Source organism: Triticum dicoccoides, chromosome 1B, assembly GCF_002162155.2.
Source record: "Triticum dicoccoides isolate Atlit2015 ecotype Zavitan chromosome 1B, WEW_v2.0, whole genome shotgun sequence".
NCBI classification, from domain to species: Eukaryota; Viridiplantae; Streptophyta; class Magnoliopsida; order Poales; family Poaceae; genus Triticum; species Triticum dicoccoides.
In genome coordinates, this window is record NC_041381.1 from 68301653 (window position 1) to 68316262 (window position 14610).

General features: G+C 48.1%; 1 protein-coding gene across 1 annotated transcript; it reads right to left on the reverse strand.

Moving 5' to 3' along the window:
- Window positions 1-273: 273 nt before the first annotated feature.
- On the reverse strand, window positions 274-1028 carry LOC119301486 (putative germin-like protein 2-1). Its single transcript, XM_037578457.1, has 2 exons — window positions 917-1028; window positions 274-809 (listed from the first exon to the last, which is right to left on the reverse strand). The coding sequence occupies exons 1-2, from the start codon at window positions 1026-1028 to the stop codon at window positions 274-276; spliced, it is 648 nt and encodes a 215-aa protein (XP_037434354.1).
- Window positions 1029-14610: the final 13582 nt, after the last annotated feature.

Below are 14610 nucleotides of genomic sequence, written 5' to 3' on the forward strand. Positions count from 1 at the left end.
GTTTAGGCAAAACATATTTTTCGGTATAACATAACCTATGTCCTGACTGGCATATAAAATTCCACAATACCGTTGAGCATAATCCAACAACAATTAACAATAGGTGACTGGCAAAGAAAATGATACCAACTATATATGACGATAACATGTAATACATCTAGCCACCCAAATGTGTGGGCCATCCCGCTAGTTACATTGTAAAGAAACATGCATTACAATCTTTAATCAAATAAAAAATTAATGAATCAAATAAACAAATCTTGTGGTGTATTCCTAGAATTGAGCTTGAATATGGTCTACCATCTTCTTGTCCACCTGGAAGGCTTTGGTAAGTATATCATCTGAGATGGATGGATTTGATCCAAACACCGTATTTGCTATGGTGATCACTCCGGGGTTTTTGCTACTCAGCGCCGCAATGGCTATCGCCTTGCTAGTTCCATAGTTGAACTGGAAGTGAATCAACCCTTGTGGAAAGACAAACACATCCCCTTTGTTCAGAACTTTTGAGAACAGCTCGTTTTCAGGGTTCGAGGTCACGAAACCAACATAGAGCGAACCTTCTAGCACAGTCAGGATCTCACTTGCACGGGGGTGGATATGCGGTGGGTTTTGACCATGGGGTGCATAATCAACACGAGCAAGGGAGATGCTCAAAGTGTTCAACCCAGCAATCTGCGCGACGTTAACTGCGGTCACAGAAGAGCCTTGCTTGTTGCTCGTGTTCCCGGCCATGTGAAGCCCCGAGAAGAAGAAGTCTTCTACCAAGGCAGTCTTTGCGTCTTTGCATGCAAATCCATTCACGAAAACTGCACATACATACACAGTTTTTGAACAGTTAACAACTACATATTGGCACAAAGAAGTAACCTAGACGTTTCAGTGTAGTGATGCGCGCATGTGTGATTATACATACCTTGGGATGTCCTGTCAGCGACGCAGAAATCCTGGAGCTGGCCAGGGTCGGAGGCAAGAGGACGAGAAGCTGATAGAGCCAAAAGAACAAGGAGGAAGAATCCTGAGGCCATTTGGATGCGAACGTTAATTCTCACTAGATCAAGTGCCTTCTGTCGAGTAGGCAAAGAGCTGTGCAGACTAGTTCTTGTGAGTTGTGAACTTGTGATGCTTCGAAGGGTTGAAGAAGGCCAGTATATATATGGAAAGGGAACTTAGAAGAGGTTTTTTGTTTGTTCTGTTGGGGCGCATGTGGATATCATGGAAATGGTCTTCACCAATTCCCACCTGAGTAACAAGGAAAGCGTGTTTCCTTGCAGTGGCAGGCCTGCCTGCAACGGCCAACTAATCATAGTTGTGTATTCATGGTTTGAACAAGTCCTGTTCATACTTGTACTAGCTCTCTTGTCTCACCAGATGGAGCTAGCGATGATGCCATCAAACATATTGTGATGGGGAGTGCTCCCATGCATACGCCCCCCCCCCACCCCACCCCACCCCACCTGAAAAACCATTTCTTTGAACATTAAAAGGTAATTTTCGTGTTATAGGCTGATTATAGCTAAGACTAATCGCAATTAGATAGCTGATTGATCTTTTCCTTTTGGCCCTAACCTGCACACCTAGGCCTACAGTCCATATCTTAAATGCTTCGACCCGCTCTCTCTATGCTACGATTCCTTCCGATTCTCTTGCTGCAAGAGGCACGACAGCTGCCGGCCTGCTACACGGCCGGCGTCCAGCCGACATGCTCACTAAATTTGTTCAGGCTCTTGTATTTGTTTAGATTCCCATGTCCCTAAGTTTTTTGAACGAACTCGTGTTTCACAAGAAAAATTGTCACTAGGGTACGGTGCTATGAGATTTTATATAAAGATAAATAGAGTTGGCCCGGTTCAAATGGTAAACTAGACCGAAAATCACACGAAGGCTTAATTGATTAAGGGACAATCAAGCTAGAACCCTAGCTATGAGCACACAAAAGGACCTAGCCAACCTGACCTATCTTGACCTCCACCGTCTACATGCCCTCTATGTGGATAGAAGTGAGCGGGATCTTCGCAGACGCTTCCAAGAAGGAAAAGTGATGCATGTGGCTGTCATCGCCACAGGTATCGACCCCATGTCTATCACTACGACTTTCGGCTAAAACCGTCCTCGACCCCCTCCTCCTTCCGTCGAGATAGGGGTGTGGTCTAGCCACGCCAATAGCCACGGCGACAACTTAAGAAACGACCAACTTAACCGTGGTCTAGTGGGAAGGTCGAACCCTTCGACGACTATTCCAAAGGGAGATGGCGTCACTGTGACAGCGTCGCATGTGTCGATCCGTCCCCATTGAAAACAAGGCTTTCACCCATAGGCATGTGTCTATCCACCTGACTTAACACTCGGGTAGGGGCCCTGTCACTGCCAACTGAGAGCAAGTTGCAGCCTGCATCACACCGACAATGACAAACTATGGCCCTTGAATCAGAGAGCATGCTGATTAAGATAGAACATCACCATGGAGACAAGACCTCGCTGATGCAAAAAACAACCACACCACACGGGGCCAAACCTCGGCAACAACAAACCAACGAGTGGCCAACCCGCGACCAACCACAATACCAACGTTCACTAGCCTACTGCGATACGAGGAACATTAGTAGGAGGGAGGGTCAACCGATAGCTGTCAGGACAATCATTGCAACACCGCCACCAAGCGTTGGAATGGCTCCGACCGCGCCACCACCACATGTGCCAGCAACAGACCCGAACGGCCTGCCAGAGCACAGCTAGCACCGCAGTGGCAAGAGCCTCCTGTGACCAAATCAAGAGGAGGAGCGGCGCACAACCGCAACAAGGTGGTAGAGTGGACCGATGCCACGCCACCCACATGGACCGGCAACAAACCCGCACCAGCTCAGGCCATGCCCGCACCGGCTCAGATCGGACACGCACCAACATAGATCGATATAAACTTCCTAAAATCATCCATACAACTTACATAATATGCATGTCTGCCAAGAGAGATACAAGCCGCCCCCACACACCGGAGAACACAAGCTCAAGAGGGGCCGTAGACACAATACTAGACACCGGGTAAGGTAATTGGTGACTCTTGGCCTTTTTTGTAGAATCGCACACTCGGTCCATGTCTAGCTCGCCATGAAAGGGTAGCTTATTATTCCTCACTTGTTGACCAATATAAAAAGATGGATGACCATTACGTTTGTGCCACCGTTTTGAAGTTAGTTTGGTTTTCACTGAAAGCCCACTTATTGGACGCCCTATATGGAATCAAGGGGTAGTGACCTCCTTCACATCTTCCTTGATGTCTTATTCTCCTTGTTGCCTGATCCTTGATCAAAAAGTATTTGAGAATAAATTCAAGATAAGACTTCTTATCACTAGGAAGGCGGTTAATGGAAAGAAGATTCTTAGAAGTACTAGGAACATGTAATATGTTTTGTAGATGAAGTTTTCAATGAGGGATTTTATAACCGAAATGACCAATGTAATAAATGTTCATACCTAATCCACTCATGGTGTGCACTTGGTCGTGTTCACGATACCGATCGCCATGGTGAGCTTCTCAAGATCACTGATGACATGGTTAGTGGCACCACCCTTTCTCCATGGTGTGTATCAATTTATGTCAATGACGTAGATGTGTTGGAGGAGCCAACCACCCTTTCTTGCTGGTATTCGGCCATCGTAGCAGTACCAAGTTTTGAGTACATTATGCAATGTCTTAGTAAAGATCTGACCTAGAGGTATAAGTCAGTTGCTCTGAGCACCATTTCCATGGTCGCCGACGCCGAATCACACACGTCTATTGGTGTTGCTAAAGGGGCATGCGCCGCCACAGTTGCCACGTCCTCCACCTCGTTTGAGTGGTGCGCCACACCTGCGTCCACTTGCACCTGTGTTGACTGAGGATTTGAAGCTTCCGCACATATCAATTTGTGGAGGAGCTCGGTGCGTTTACCAAAGTTGGACATCTGCGAGTAAAAATCGTCAATAGGAATGACGTCAATGTGAGCGTCAAGAGTAGATACAAATGGGTAGTACTCCATTCAACACCCTACTACATCTCCCTCCAACTTGTGTTCCCTCTTTCTTCTACAAGTGGTTACCGATATAGTAGTACAAAGATACATGTTCAAGTCGGTGGATTTTCTCAAAAAGAAAAACTTACTGAAATTTGAAGGATCGAGGATCTCAAGGGAACAAGGATACTGAAGGACACTATTTGTTTCAAGAAATAACTAAGGGCTCAACTGTATATCTTACTCAAAGGTTAACCAATTTCTAAAAGCAAGCAACTCACCAAAGATTCCATGGGTATGTTTGCACATGAGGTCAGGATAAGTATTATTGCCATGAGGAGGCGAAAACCTTGTCAACAAATTCTTGAAACCACGAGTCTATAAGGTGAAGTCTGAGATGATTTTCTTCACCACCAAAGAGTTTCTTTTTCTTTCAAAAAGGGGATTAAACCCCTGGACTATTCATCGTACGATACCCACATCCATCACTTATAAAAGGTGTTATCAAAATATCAGAAGTATTAAAACAAAGGCTCGACACAACTGGGCGATAACAGGATTACATGGCTCGTACATATGGTCTATTACTGGATCACTTTTCAAACCAGTTGAGTGTATCTCGTGCTACCGTCTTTCAACGGTTGAACCCAAAGGCCATAACGTGTGATCCTGCAGCAGTGTAGCACTGACATACAGATCATTATGTAGCACGGAAAAATAACCTTCATCTTTTTTTGAAAGTTTTGTTAGGTTAAACACACAATCATTATGGCAATTTCAAATTTCCCAAAGTAAGACGCACACTCCCATGCAGGTATGTGCCGTAATTCTAGGATGTACCAAGCTGAGCGAATTGCCAACATATTGGTTATGCTAGATGGTGGAGGTAGGTTAAAAACTATGTGGATCATATGCCAGGTAAGAGCTACAAAATGGCCATGAGATATAAAGATAAGGAATAGATTCCTCCTTGTCACAAAAACAACACTCTTGCAGCCCTGACATCTACGCTTAGACATGTTATCCTTCATTTGCATCACACCACGGTAAGATACCACATGAATAACATCACGTTTAAACGGACTTTATCCAAATGTACCATGAATGGAATGATTCCCTAATATTCTAATATTAACATACATGGGTTTGAGGATGAACACTTCAGAAGAGTGCAACTTCCAGTTGAACACATCACGTTCGTTCGATAAGTTTATCGACATCAACTGCTGAAATAGGTGAAGCCACATAGTCCATTGGTACTTCCTAAACATATCCATAATTTTATAGCTTTGATGTTTTAATATCAGTACATTGGCATGTTTTATGATTGATCTGAAATAATATATTAATAAAGTGTCCAATACTACTTTCTGCTTTCAATGTTGTCGGTTGCATAAAAACAGATATTCTAAGCTCACAAGGAAAATAAAAGAAAAATATGGAATTATTTTTGAACTAGAAGAGCACCACAACCAAAGAGCAAAGTTATGTTGGGGCCTAGGAGTCCCACGTGACCCAGGGTTGAAGCACATGGGCTCAATATCCACTTGTCCCTATCTCTGCCACCTCTAACTCGAATATATCCATAGAACTTGTGTAAATATATCACAATTTACCATCACTAGTACTTCACATTCAGAGGCTATCTCATCTGTCATGTTCTAGTACTCTGTCAAAGGTAAATTAATCACCATATTCATGACCACCGATCCCCGTTGCCCCATGATTTTGTGTGAGTAGTCAACCTGCTAAACTATGGATTCATAGAATTAGCAATATGTAATGTCTCCCCCATTCTTCAACATGCTCAAATGAGCTACCTAAAATTATTGTGATCCATTTGATTCATTTTGGAGGTGATTATACTAATGCGACGAGTTGTTACTTTATGATCAATTTTTTGTGATGCTTATGTTTGATTTACAGATGTATAATCCTCTCCGATTGGTTAGTTATTCATTGCTCAGTTTAGATGAATGATCAGTAGTGTGAGTGGTATGAGTGTCGTGGTTCTAAGTCTGACAGTAGAATGGGGGGTAGGTATGGAGAGGCAAGATCCTAGCTATGGAGTAGTTGTACACACGAGTGTTTAACGAGTTCACGCCCTTCTCGGAGGAAGTAACAGCCCTACGTCTCAGAGCCCGGAGGCGGTCGACTGGTTTCTGTGTATATGAGTTACAGGGGTGCGAACCCTCTACACTGAGGAGGGGGGTGGCTTATATAGAGTTCGCCAGACCCCTCCGGCCCTCAGTTATGCAGGGTTTAAAGTACATTAAGACAGGGGGTTACTAGTAACGCCCTCATAAAGTGCTATGAAGACTGTTAAAGCTACTTAATGACAGACCGTTGCGTGCTGAGTGACTTTAGGTCTCCTAGCCGTCGAGTGGTTAGCTTCATGGTCGAGTGGCTATCTTCGTCGTCGAGTGTCCTTGAGTTCATCGAGTGAAGTCCCTCTTGGTCGACTGAAAGGTAGCTTCGTCTAAGGATGTCCTTTGGTATGGTATCCTAGATAGGTCCATGACCCTACCCTAGGTACATAACATCATCATTAGCCCCCGAATGGATCGAGGTTCGAGTGAGGAAGGAGTTGATGATTTTCTCCGACCTATTTCCCGTGCTTTGATTATGTCGTATCCTAGATCGGTGATTTTTCTTCCGGCGTTGGCGTCAACTTTTACTTCAGTCGCCTTGATCCATTCTTGTCTTCTGTCGAGTGAACTTTTGAACTTTAGTGAACTTCCGAGCAACGGATCGCAGGAAAGATATCGTCTGACAGATTGATCTGCTGTTAGCAGATTTTGTGGGATCTGAATTTTGGGAAGCGCGCGAAGCGGGGCGGACCGCGGTACTCGGATGGGATAAGGCACAGACGCCTCGATTGCCACGCCGCCTTTTTCGCCACGTATCGTGCGTGCGCGACTGTTTTGGGATGTGACAGGACCGCCCGGGCCTACTCGTCAGCCACTCAGAAGTGTCCTTATATAAAGCGCCGGGCGAGGGTTTTTTTGAACAGTCCCTTCCCATTCTTCTCTCCGCCCTCTTTGCCTCCGCCCGCTGCGCCTGCTCTCGCCTCTGCTTATCCACTCCTCGCGCGCTTCGCCGGTGACAATGGTGAAGGAGAAGACGGCGTCCTTGGAGCGCGTGAAGAAGGTGACGGCGGCAGGGAAAGCGAAGGGGAGAGCGTCCAGTCGGGGCGGATCTTCGTCAAGATCCCTCCTGCCAAAGGGTTGGGTCCAAGGGTATTGGATCCGCTCGACCATCACCGAGACGGATCTCAATGACCTGGCCAACGAGGGTCTGATCCCCCATGGGTCAGCAAGGCTTCCGGGGTCCGAGTGTCAACCGCAGCCGCAGGAGGGTGAGTGCGTCCTCCTAGCCACTCATATCGATCGTGGATTCTCTCTGCCGCCGAGTGTTTTCTTCCGAGGGTTCTTGAGCTTCTTTGGGGCGCAACTCCACCATTTCACTCCCAATTCTATCGCCCATCTCGCTGCTTTCATTTCCATGTGCGAGAACTTCCTGGGTTGTCGACCTCATTGGGGTCTCTTTAAGCACATATTCACCTGTCGCTCACAGACGGTGAAAAAGGCGAGTCCGGGTGACGAGAGGACTAAGGTTATCCAGATGTGCGGGGGTCTTGGGATTCAGATGAGGAATAAGAGTACTTTCCCGGCCATGACCCTTCCTGAGTCGGTCAGAGGGTGGCAGTCGACTTGGTTTTACTGCCAAGACGAGCCGACGCCGGGGCAGTCGACTGGTCTCCCTCCATTTTCCATGGACCGAGTGGACAAACCCTCTTCTCTGAAAGTGCTTCCTGAGGAGAAAGCTCAGGTAAAAATGCTAATGGAGCGCGTAGTCCAACTCGCTAGGGACGGAGTGACGGGTATGGATCTTCTGGAGGTCTTCCTTAGGCGGCGCATCCAACCACTTCAGTACCGAGGCCACCCGATGTGGCTGTATTGTGGTACCGAAGACACCACTCGGGTCCATCCAGAAGCGGTCGACGACGCCACACTGGAGAGGTGGGTGGCCGCAATCACGGGGAATAAGGACAAACCTCGAGGGGCTTGGAGGATCCCACCACTCGACTGTACCTACACACCGGACACGGTATGGCCACTTATTTCCAATTGCAATCTTGCTTTATTCGTTCTGCTTCGCTGCGAATTGGTCGAGTGATCTTTGTTTTGCTTTGTTGCCTGACAGGCCACCACGAAGTTATACTCGATGCCCAATGGAGCGCAAACACCGACTGAGGAGGAGGAAGGAAGTGGGGGCGAAATCCCGGAGGAGTGGGATTCGGATGCTGACGACAATGATGAGGGTGATGACTCTGGTGAGGAGGAAGAAGATGAGGAGGAGGAGGAAGTTGTACCTCCTCGCTCGGAAAGACGCTCGAAGCTTGTCGACGATCCCGCGGTCGAGCGCGGTAAGGGGGTCGCAACCGTCACGCAGTCGTCCAAGCGCCCTCGGACTACTTCTCCGGCGCCGACTAAGAAAGCTCCGAAGAAATCTCGGGTGGCGCCGTCGAAGTCGGCGAAGGTCTTGCCGAAGATGAAGATGGTGATCCCCACTATCTCAGGGTAATGGTGTAGCTTGAATTTGTCTGCTCCTCATGAACTTATTCTTGGTCGACTCATGAGCTAATCGACTATCTTCTGAAACTGCAGTGCTGCTACTTCTGATACCTCGGCCAGGGCTGGAGATCAGGAGATGGAGGATGCTGTTACTTTGAAACCTGGTATGACTCTTGTAGTTCTGTCTTCAGTCGATTGGCTTCTTGTCTCTAATTTTGATTCTTTTTCTGCAGCTTCATCTAACGTCGTTATCGATCTTCCCGACGACGATGACGAGGAACCACCAAGGCAGAGGAGGAGCAAGAAAGCGTCTGCTGGCAAGGTGACTCAGGACGTGCCAGCACCCGAGACGTTGGTCGTGGAGGGAGACAATGTCACTCGGCCTACCGTAACCTTTGCGGTGCCATTGACGAGTGCTCGTCCTTCGTCGTCGAGTGCTGCTCAACCATCGCTTTTCTCAACCTACCACGTTCCAGAAGACCAAGCTAGTGCTGCTAAAGAAGCAATACGCCAAGCGGGGGTCATGATGGAGCAAGTGAAGGCAATACGAGAAGCCAGCCAGGCAGCCTATGACACCAGTTCGGCTCTTCAGAGTAATGTTCAGGTCAGTCGGTCACTGCCTGTTCTGTTAAGATATGATATCTAAAAACTCTTCTTTCTGAAATTCTTAGAGTTTGTCCTACACCTACTGGGTGTGTCGATTGAAATTCCGGATTAGTGGGGGCACGCTGAGTGCACCCACTGGGTGTAGTCCCCAAGGCTATGGTCGACTGCTGGCAGTCGACCATAGGCTTTATGTCTTAAGTTTTTTCCTTACTCGACTAGGTCAAATAGATTCATAGACCGGTGGGGGCACGCTGAGTGCACCCACTGGGTGTAGTCCACGAGACTGTGGTCGACTGCTGGCAGTCGACTATAGTCTGAAGAACATCTCCCGTTTTTTTTTTGTTGTTGTTGGTCGACTGGTCGACTCTAACTGATGAAACTAGTGGGGGCACGCTGAGTGCACCCACTGGGTGTAGTCCCCGAGACTATGGTCGAATGTATGTATTCGGCCGTAGTCTTAGAAACGCTATGATTTTTCCTTAGTCACTCGGAAGTGAATTGTCTTTGACATCTGTCGATTGGTTCTTCGTAGAAATCTTGTGACCTTGCGGCTCATTACACTGAGTTGGAGAACAAACACATTCAGCTCGAGCTTGATCTGAAACTGGCCCAAGAGAACTTGACGAAGGCGAAGGAGGAAGCTAAAGTTATGTTTGGTGAGGCCTTCGACGACTGCCTTTGCCTCTCACTCGTTTCCGAATCTTAATCTCACTGTAACTTTGCAGGCAAAGTGAGGGATGCCCTGAAGAAGCAAGACCTTGACTTGGCTGAGATGCAAAAAACTGCTTTAGAGAAGACCAAGCTTGCAGATGAGAAGCTGGCTTCAGTGACCAAGCTTGAAGAAGAAAACACCAATCTGAAAGCTGCCCTTGATGCTGCCAACCAGGAAGTCAGTGGACTGAAAAGTGACAAGACCACCCTGAATGACAAGGCCAGTGAGTTGATGAGAAAGAAGAACGATCTGGAGGCTTATCTGGGTGGACTCGCCAAGAAGTTGTTCCTCATGCTTGAAGGTAATCTTTTGTATCAAACAAATATTTTAACTGTAACCTCCGACTGTTGTCTTAACTCGGTGGTTGTGCTTGCAGAATTTTGCCAGAACTTTGAAGAGGAGACTGGTCGACTGGAAGTAAACCTGGACCCCATCAACTCTCCCGTGAAAGATGAAGTCACCATGAATGTGCTCCGACTTGAATCTCGTGTTGCTGCTGTCATCGACTATCTCGCAAGGCTAAAGGTCGCAACTTCTCGCATCGACACAACACTCTGGCCAAGAGAGACGCTCCAGAACGACCTCGAGTCTCTGATGACTCGACTGAACGAGGTCCCAAGTCGAGTGCAGGAGTGGAAGAAGTCTTCGGCCAGGTGCGGTGCGGATGTTGCTCTGTCTCTGGTCCGCGTTCACTGCAAGGATGCACAAGAGGACAAGCTGGTGGCTCTTAGGGTGGCTAATACCAAGAAGCATGATTTCCGATCTTTCATGGAGACCTTCATCACCGCCGCCACTCGAATTGCAGATGGAATCAACCTAGACGAGTTTGTTGCGCCTTCCAGCCCTCCACAAGAGGGGTAAAAACTTCTGAGCTTGATACTTTAAATTTGCCTCGGTATGCCGAGTGAGTTTTGTAACCGACAAACCTTAACAGGCTTAGCGCCTGAGCACTTTCGGTTCCGTTAGGTGTTATCCGAACTTGGATTCAATGTTGAATATGTTTGCATTGGGTTTGAGATGTCTTTTGCAGGTTAAAGCGAAGCGCTCATTGCAATCGACTTGCTCCCCAATACACTTAGGCGAGCACTGGGCTGCAGCTAAGCCCCCGAGTGGGAGGTCTGCTCTCCACTCGGTAGGATTTCTAAAAACTTAGGCGAGCACTGGGCTGCAGCTAAGCCCCCGAGTGGGAGGTCTGCTCTCCACTCGGTAGGATTTCAGATACTTAGGCGAGCACTGGGGCTGCAGCTAAGCCCCCGAGTGGGAGGTTTGCTCTCCACTCGGTAGGATTTCAGATACTTAGGCGAGCACTGGGGCTGCAGCTAAGCCCCCGAGTGGGAGGTTTGCTCTCCACTCGGTAGGATTTTCAACAACTTAGGCGAGCACTGGGCTGCAGCTAAGCCCCCGAGTGGGAGGTCTGCTCCCCACTCGGTAGGATTTTGTATTGGTGGCGTAGCTCGGAAGGAGAGGATAGCAGTCGACCTGCACCTCGTCCTCCTTGCAGAGCGCACATTGTATTTGCGGCGTAGCCCGGAAGGAGAGGGTAGCAGTCGACCTGCACCTCATCCTCCTTGCAGAGCGCATGTTGTATTTGTGGCGTAGCTCGGAAGGAGAGGGTAGCAGTCGACCTGCACCTCGTCCTCCTTCCAGAGCGCACGTTGTATTTGTACTTAGGCGAGCGCAATGCTGCAGCTAAGCCTCCGAGTGGAAGGATGGCTTACTACTCGGTAGGATTTTGTTTAACTTAGGCGAGTACTTGGACTGTAGCTAAGCCTCCGAGTGGAAGGCTGTCTTACTACTCGGTAGGATTTTGTTTATCTTAGGCGAGTACTTGGACTGCAGCTAAGCCTCCGAGTGGAAGGCTGGCTTACCACTCGGTAGGATTTTGTTTATCTTAGGCGAGTACTTGGACTGCAGCTAAGCCTCCGAGTGGAAGGCTGGCTTACCACTCGGTAGGATTTTGTTTATCTTAGGCAAGTACTTGGACTGCAGCTAAGCCTCCGAGTGGAAGGCTGGCTTACCACTCGGTAGGATTTTGTTTATCTTAGGCGAAACGGATTTCGCAGCTAAGCCTTCGTGTGGGAGACTGGCTCACCACTCGGTTAGGATTTTTTTTACAGACTTGGGCGAATCGGATTCGCAACCAAGCCACCCACTTGGGGATTGTTTTGTGTGGACAAAAGAAATAACGATTACTGGGAAAATTATAAAGCTCTTGTCTTTGATAAATAAACTACAGAAGTACTTTTATTACAACTCATCCGAGTGAATACTTAAGTGTAAAACGGGCGGAGAAGCTCCGCGTTCCAAGCTCGGGGCTCGTCAATCTGATGCTCGACATTGTAAAGACGGTATGCTCCATTGTGGAGAACCTTGGTGACGATGAAGGGACCTTCCCAAGAAGGAGCAAGCTTGTGTGGTTTCTGCTGATCCACTCGGAGAACTAAATCTCCTTCCTGGAAGGCTCGACTCTTCACGTTTTTGGCGTGGAAGCGACGCAAGTCTTGTTGGTAAATGGTCGATCTGATCAGAGCCATCTCCCTTTCTTCCTCTAAAAGGTCGACTGCATCTTGTCGCGCTTGTTCTGCTTCAGCTTCGGTGTAGAGCTCGACCCGGGGAGCATTGTGGAGAAGGTCACTCGGCAAGACTGCTTCAGCTCCGTAGACCAAGAAGAATGGAGTTCTTCCAGTCGACCGGTTGGGCATGGTCCTTAACCCCCAAAGCACCGAGGGAAGTTCGTCGACCCATGCACCAGCCGCATGCTTAAGATCACGCATCAAACGGGGTTTCAACCCTTTGAGAATCAAACCGTTGGCTCGTTCTGCCTGTCCATTCGACTGTGGATGAGCAACTGAAGCATAGTTGACTCGTGTGCCTTGAGACGTGCAGAAAGCTCTGAACTCTTCGGAATCGAAGTTTGACCCGTTGTCAGTGATGATGTTGTGCGGGACTCCATATCTGAATATCAATTCTCTGATGAAGCTGACAGCAGTACCGGCATTGAGGTTCTTGATGGGTTTAGCTTCGATCCACTTGGTGAACTTGTCGACTGCTACCAGCACATGGGTAAAACCTCTTCTGCCTGTTCTCAAAGGACCGGCCATATCCATACCCCATACTGCAAAGGGCCAGACGAGTGGTATAGTCTTCAAAGCTGACGCGGGCTTGTGTGACATATTGGAGTAAAATTGACATCCCTCGCACTTGTCGACTATCTCCTTCGCCATTTCATTCGCTCTTGGCCAATAAAATCTGGCTCGGTATGTTTTGGCCACGATGGTCCGAGAGGACGCATGATGGCCACAGGTCCCCGAGTGGATGTCATCAAGGATTATTCGACCTTCCTCCGGTGTTATGCATTTCTGACCAACTCCAGTCGCGCTTTCTCTGTACAGCTGTCCCCTTATCACGGTAAAGGCTTTAGATCGGCGGACGATCTGTCGAGCCTCTTCCTCATTCTCGGGGAGTTCTTTTCTCAAAATATAGGCGATATAGGGCACTGTACAATCGGGAGTGATGACCAATACTTCCATGATCAAGTCGACCACAGCTGGGACCTCGACTTTAGTCGGATCCATGGCACTTTTGGGCTGCGGGACTTCTTCCGTGAAAGGATCTTCTTGAACGGATGGTCTGTAAACATGCTCCAAAAACACGCCACTCGGAATGGCTTCCCTCTTGGATCCTTTCTTCGCCAAGTCATCGGCTGCTTGATTTTTCAGTCGGGAACGTGATGGAGCTCTAACCCTTCGAATTTCTTTTCGAGCTTCCTCACTGCATTGCAGTATCCAGTCATGGCTGGGCTTCTAACGTCCCACTCCTTCATCACCTGATTGACCACCAAATCTGAGTCGCCATAAACCATAAGGCGTCGGACGCCGAGTGAAATGGCCATGCGCAACCCATACAAAAGTGGTTCATATTCTGCTTCATTGTTGGAGGAATCAAAGTGGATCTGGAGCACATATCTGAGCTTATCTCCTCAGGGAGAAACCAAAACTACCCCAGCACCAGAACCATTTAACATCTTAGAGCCATCAAAGAACATGGTCCAATGCTCCGAGTGAACTTGAGTCGGCTGTTGCTGTTCAATCCACTCGGCAAGGAAATCTGCTATAGCCTGGGACTTAATGGCTTTCTTTGCCTCAAACTTGATATCAAGGGGAAGGAGTTCAATCGCCCATTTAGCCACTCGACCAGTTGCATCTTTGTTGTGCAGAATCTCTGACAATGGAGCGTCGCTGACGACTGTAATGTCATGATCAGAGAAATAATGGGCAACCTTCTTCATGGTCATGTAGATCCCATATACGAGCTTCTGATAATGAGGATATCTTTGCTTCGATGGGGTCAAAACTTCAGAAAGATAATACACTGGGTGCTGAACTTTGAAGGTTTTACCTTCTTCTTCCCGCTCGACCGTAAGTACTGTACTGACGACTTGTCCTGTGGCTGCAATGTAAAGCAACAGAGGCTCTTTTCTGATTGGAGCAGCAAGCCCCGGCTGGGTGGAGAGCAGAGCTTTTAGCTCGGCAAACGCTACATCAGCTTCTGGAGTCCACTCAAACTTGTCTGCCTTCTTCATCAGTCGGTAAAGAGGCAACGCCTTTTCACCGAGGCGAGAGATGAATCGACTTAACACGGCCAAGCATCCAGTAAGCTTCTAGACATCATGCACACGCACAGGGCGTTTCATTCGGAGTATGGTGCCAACTTTTTCTGGGTTAGC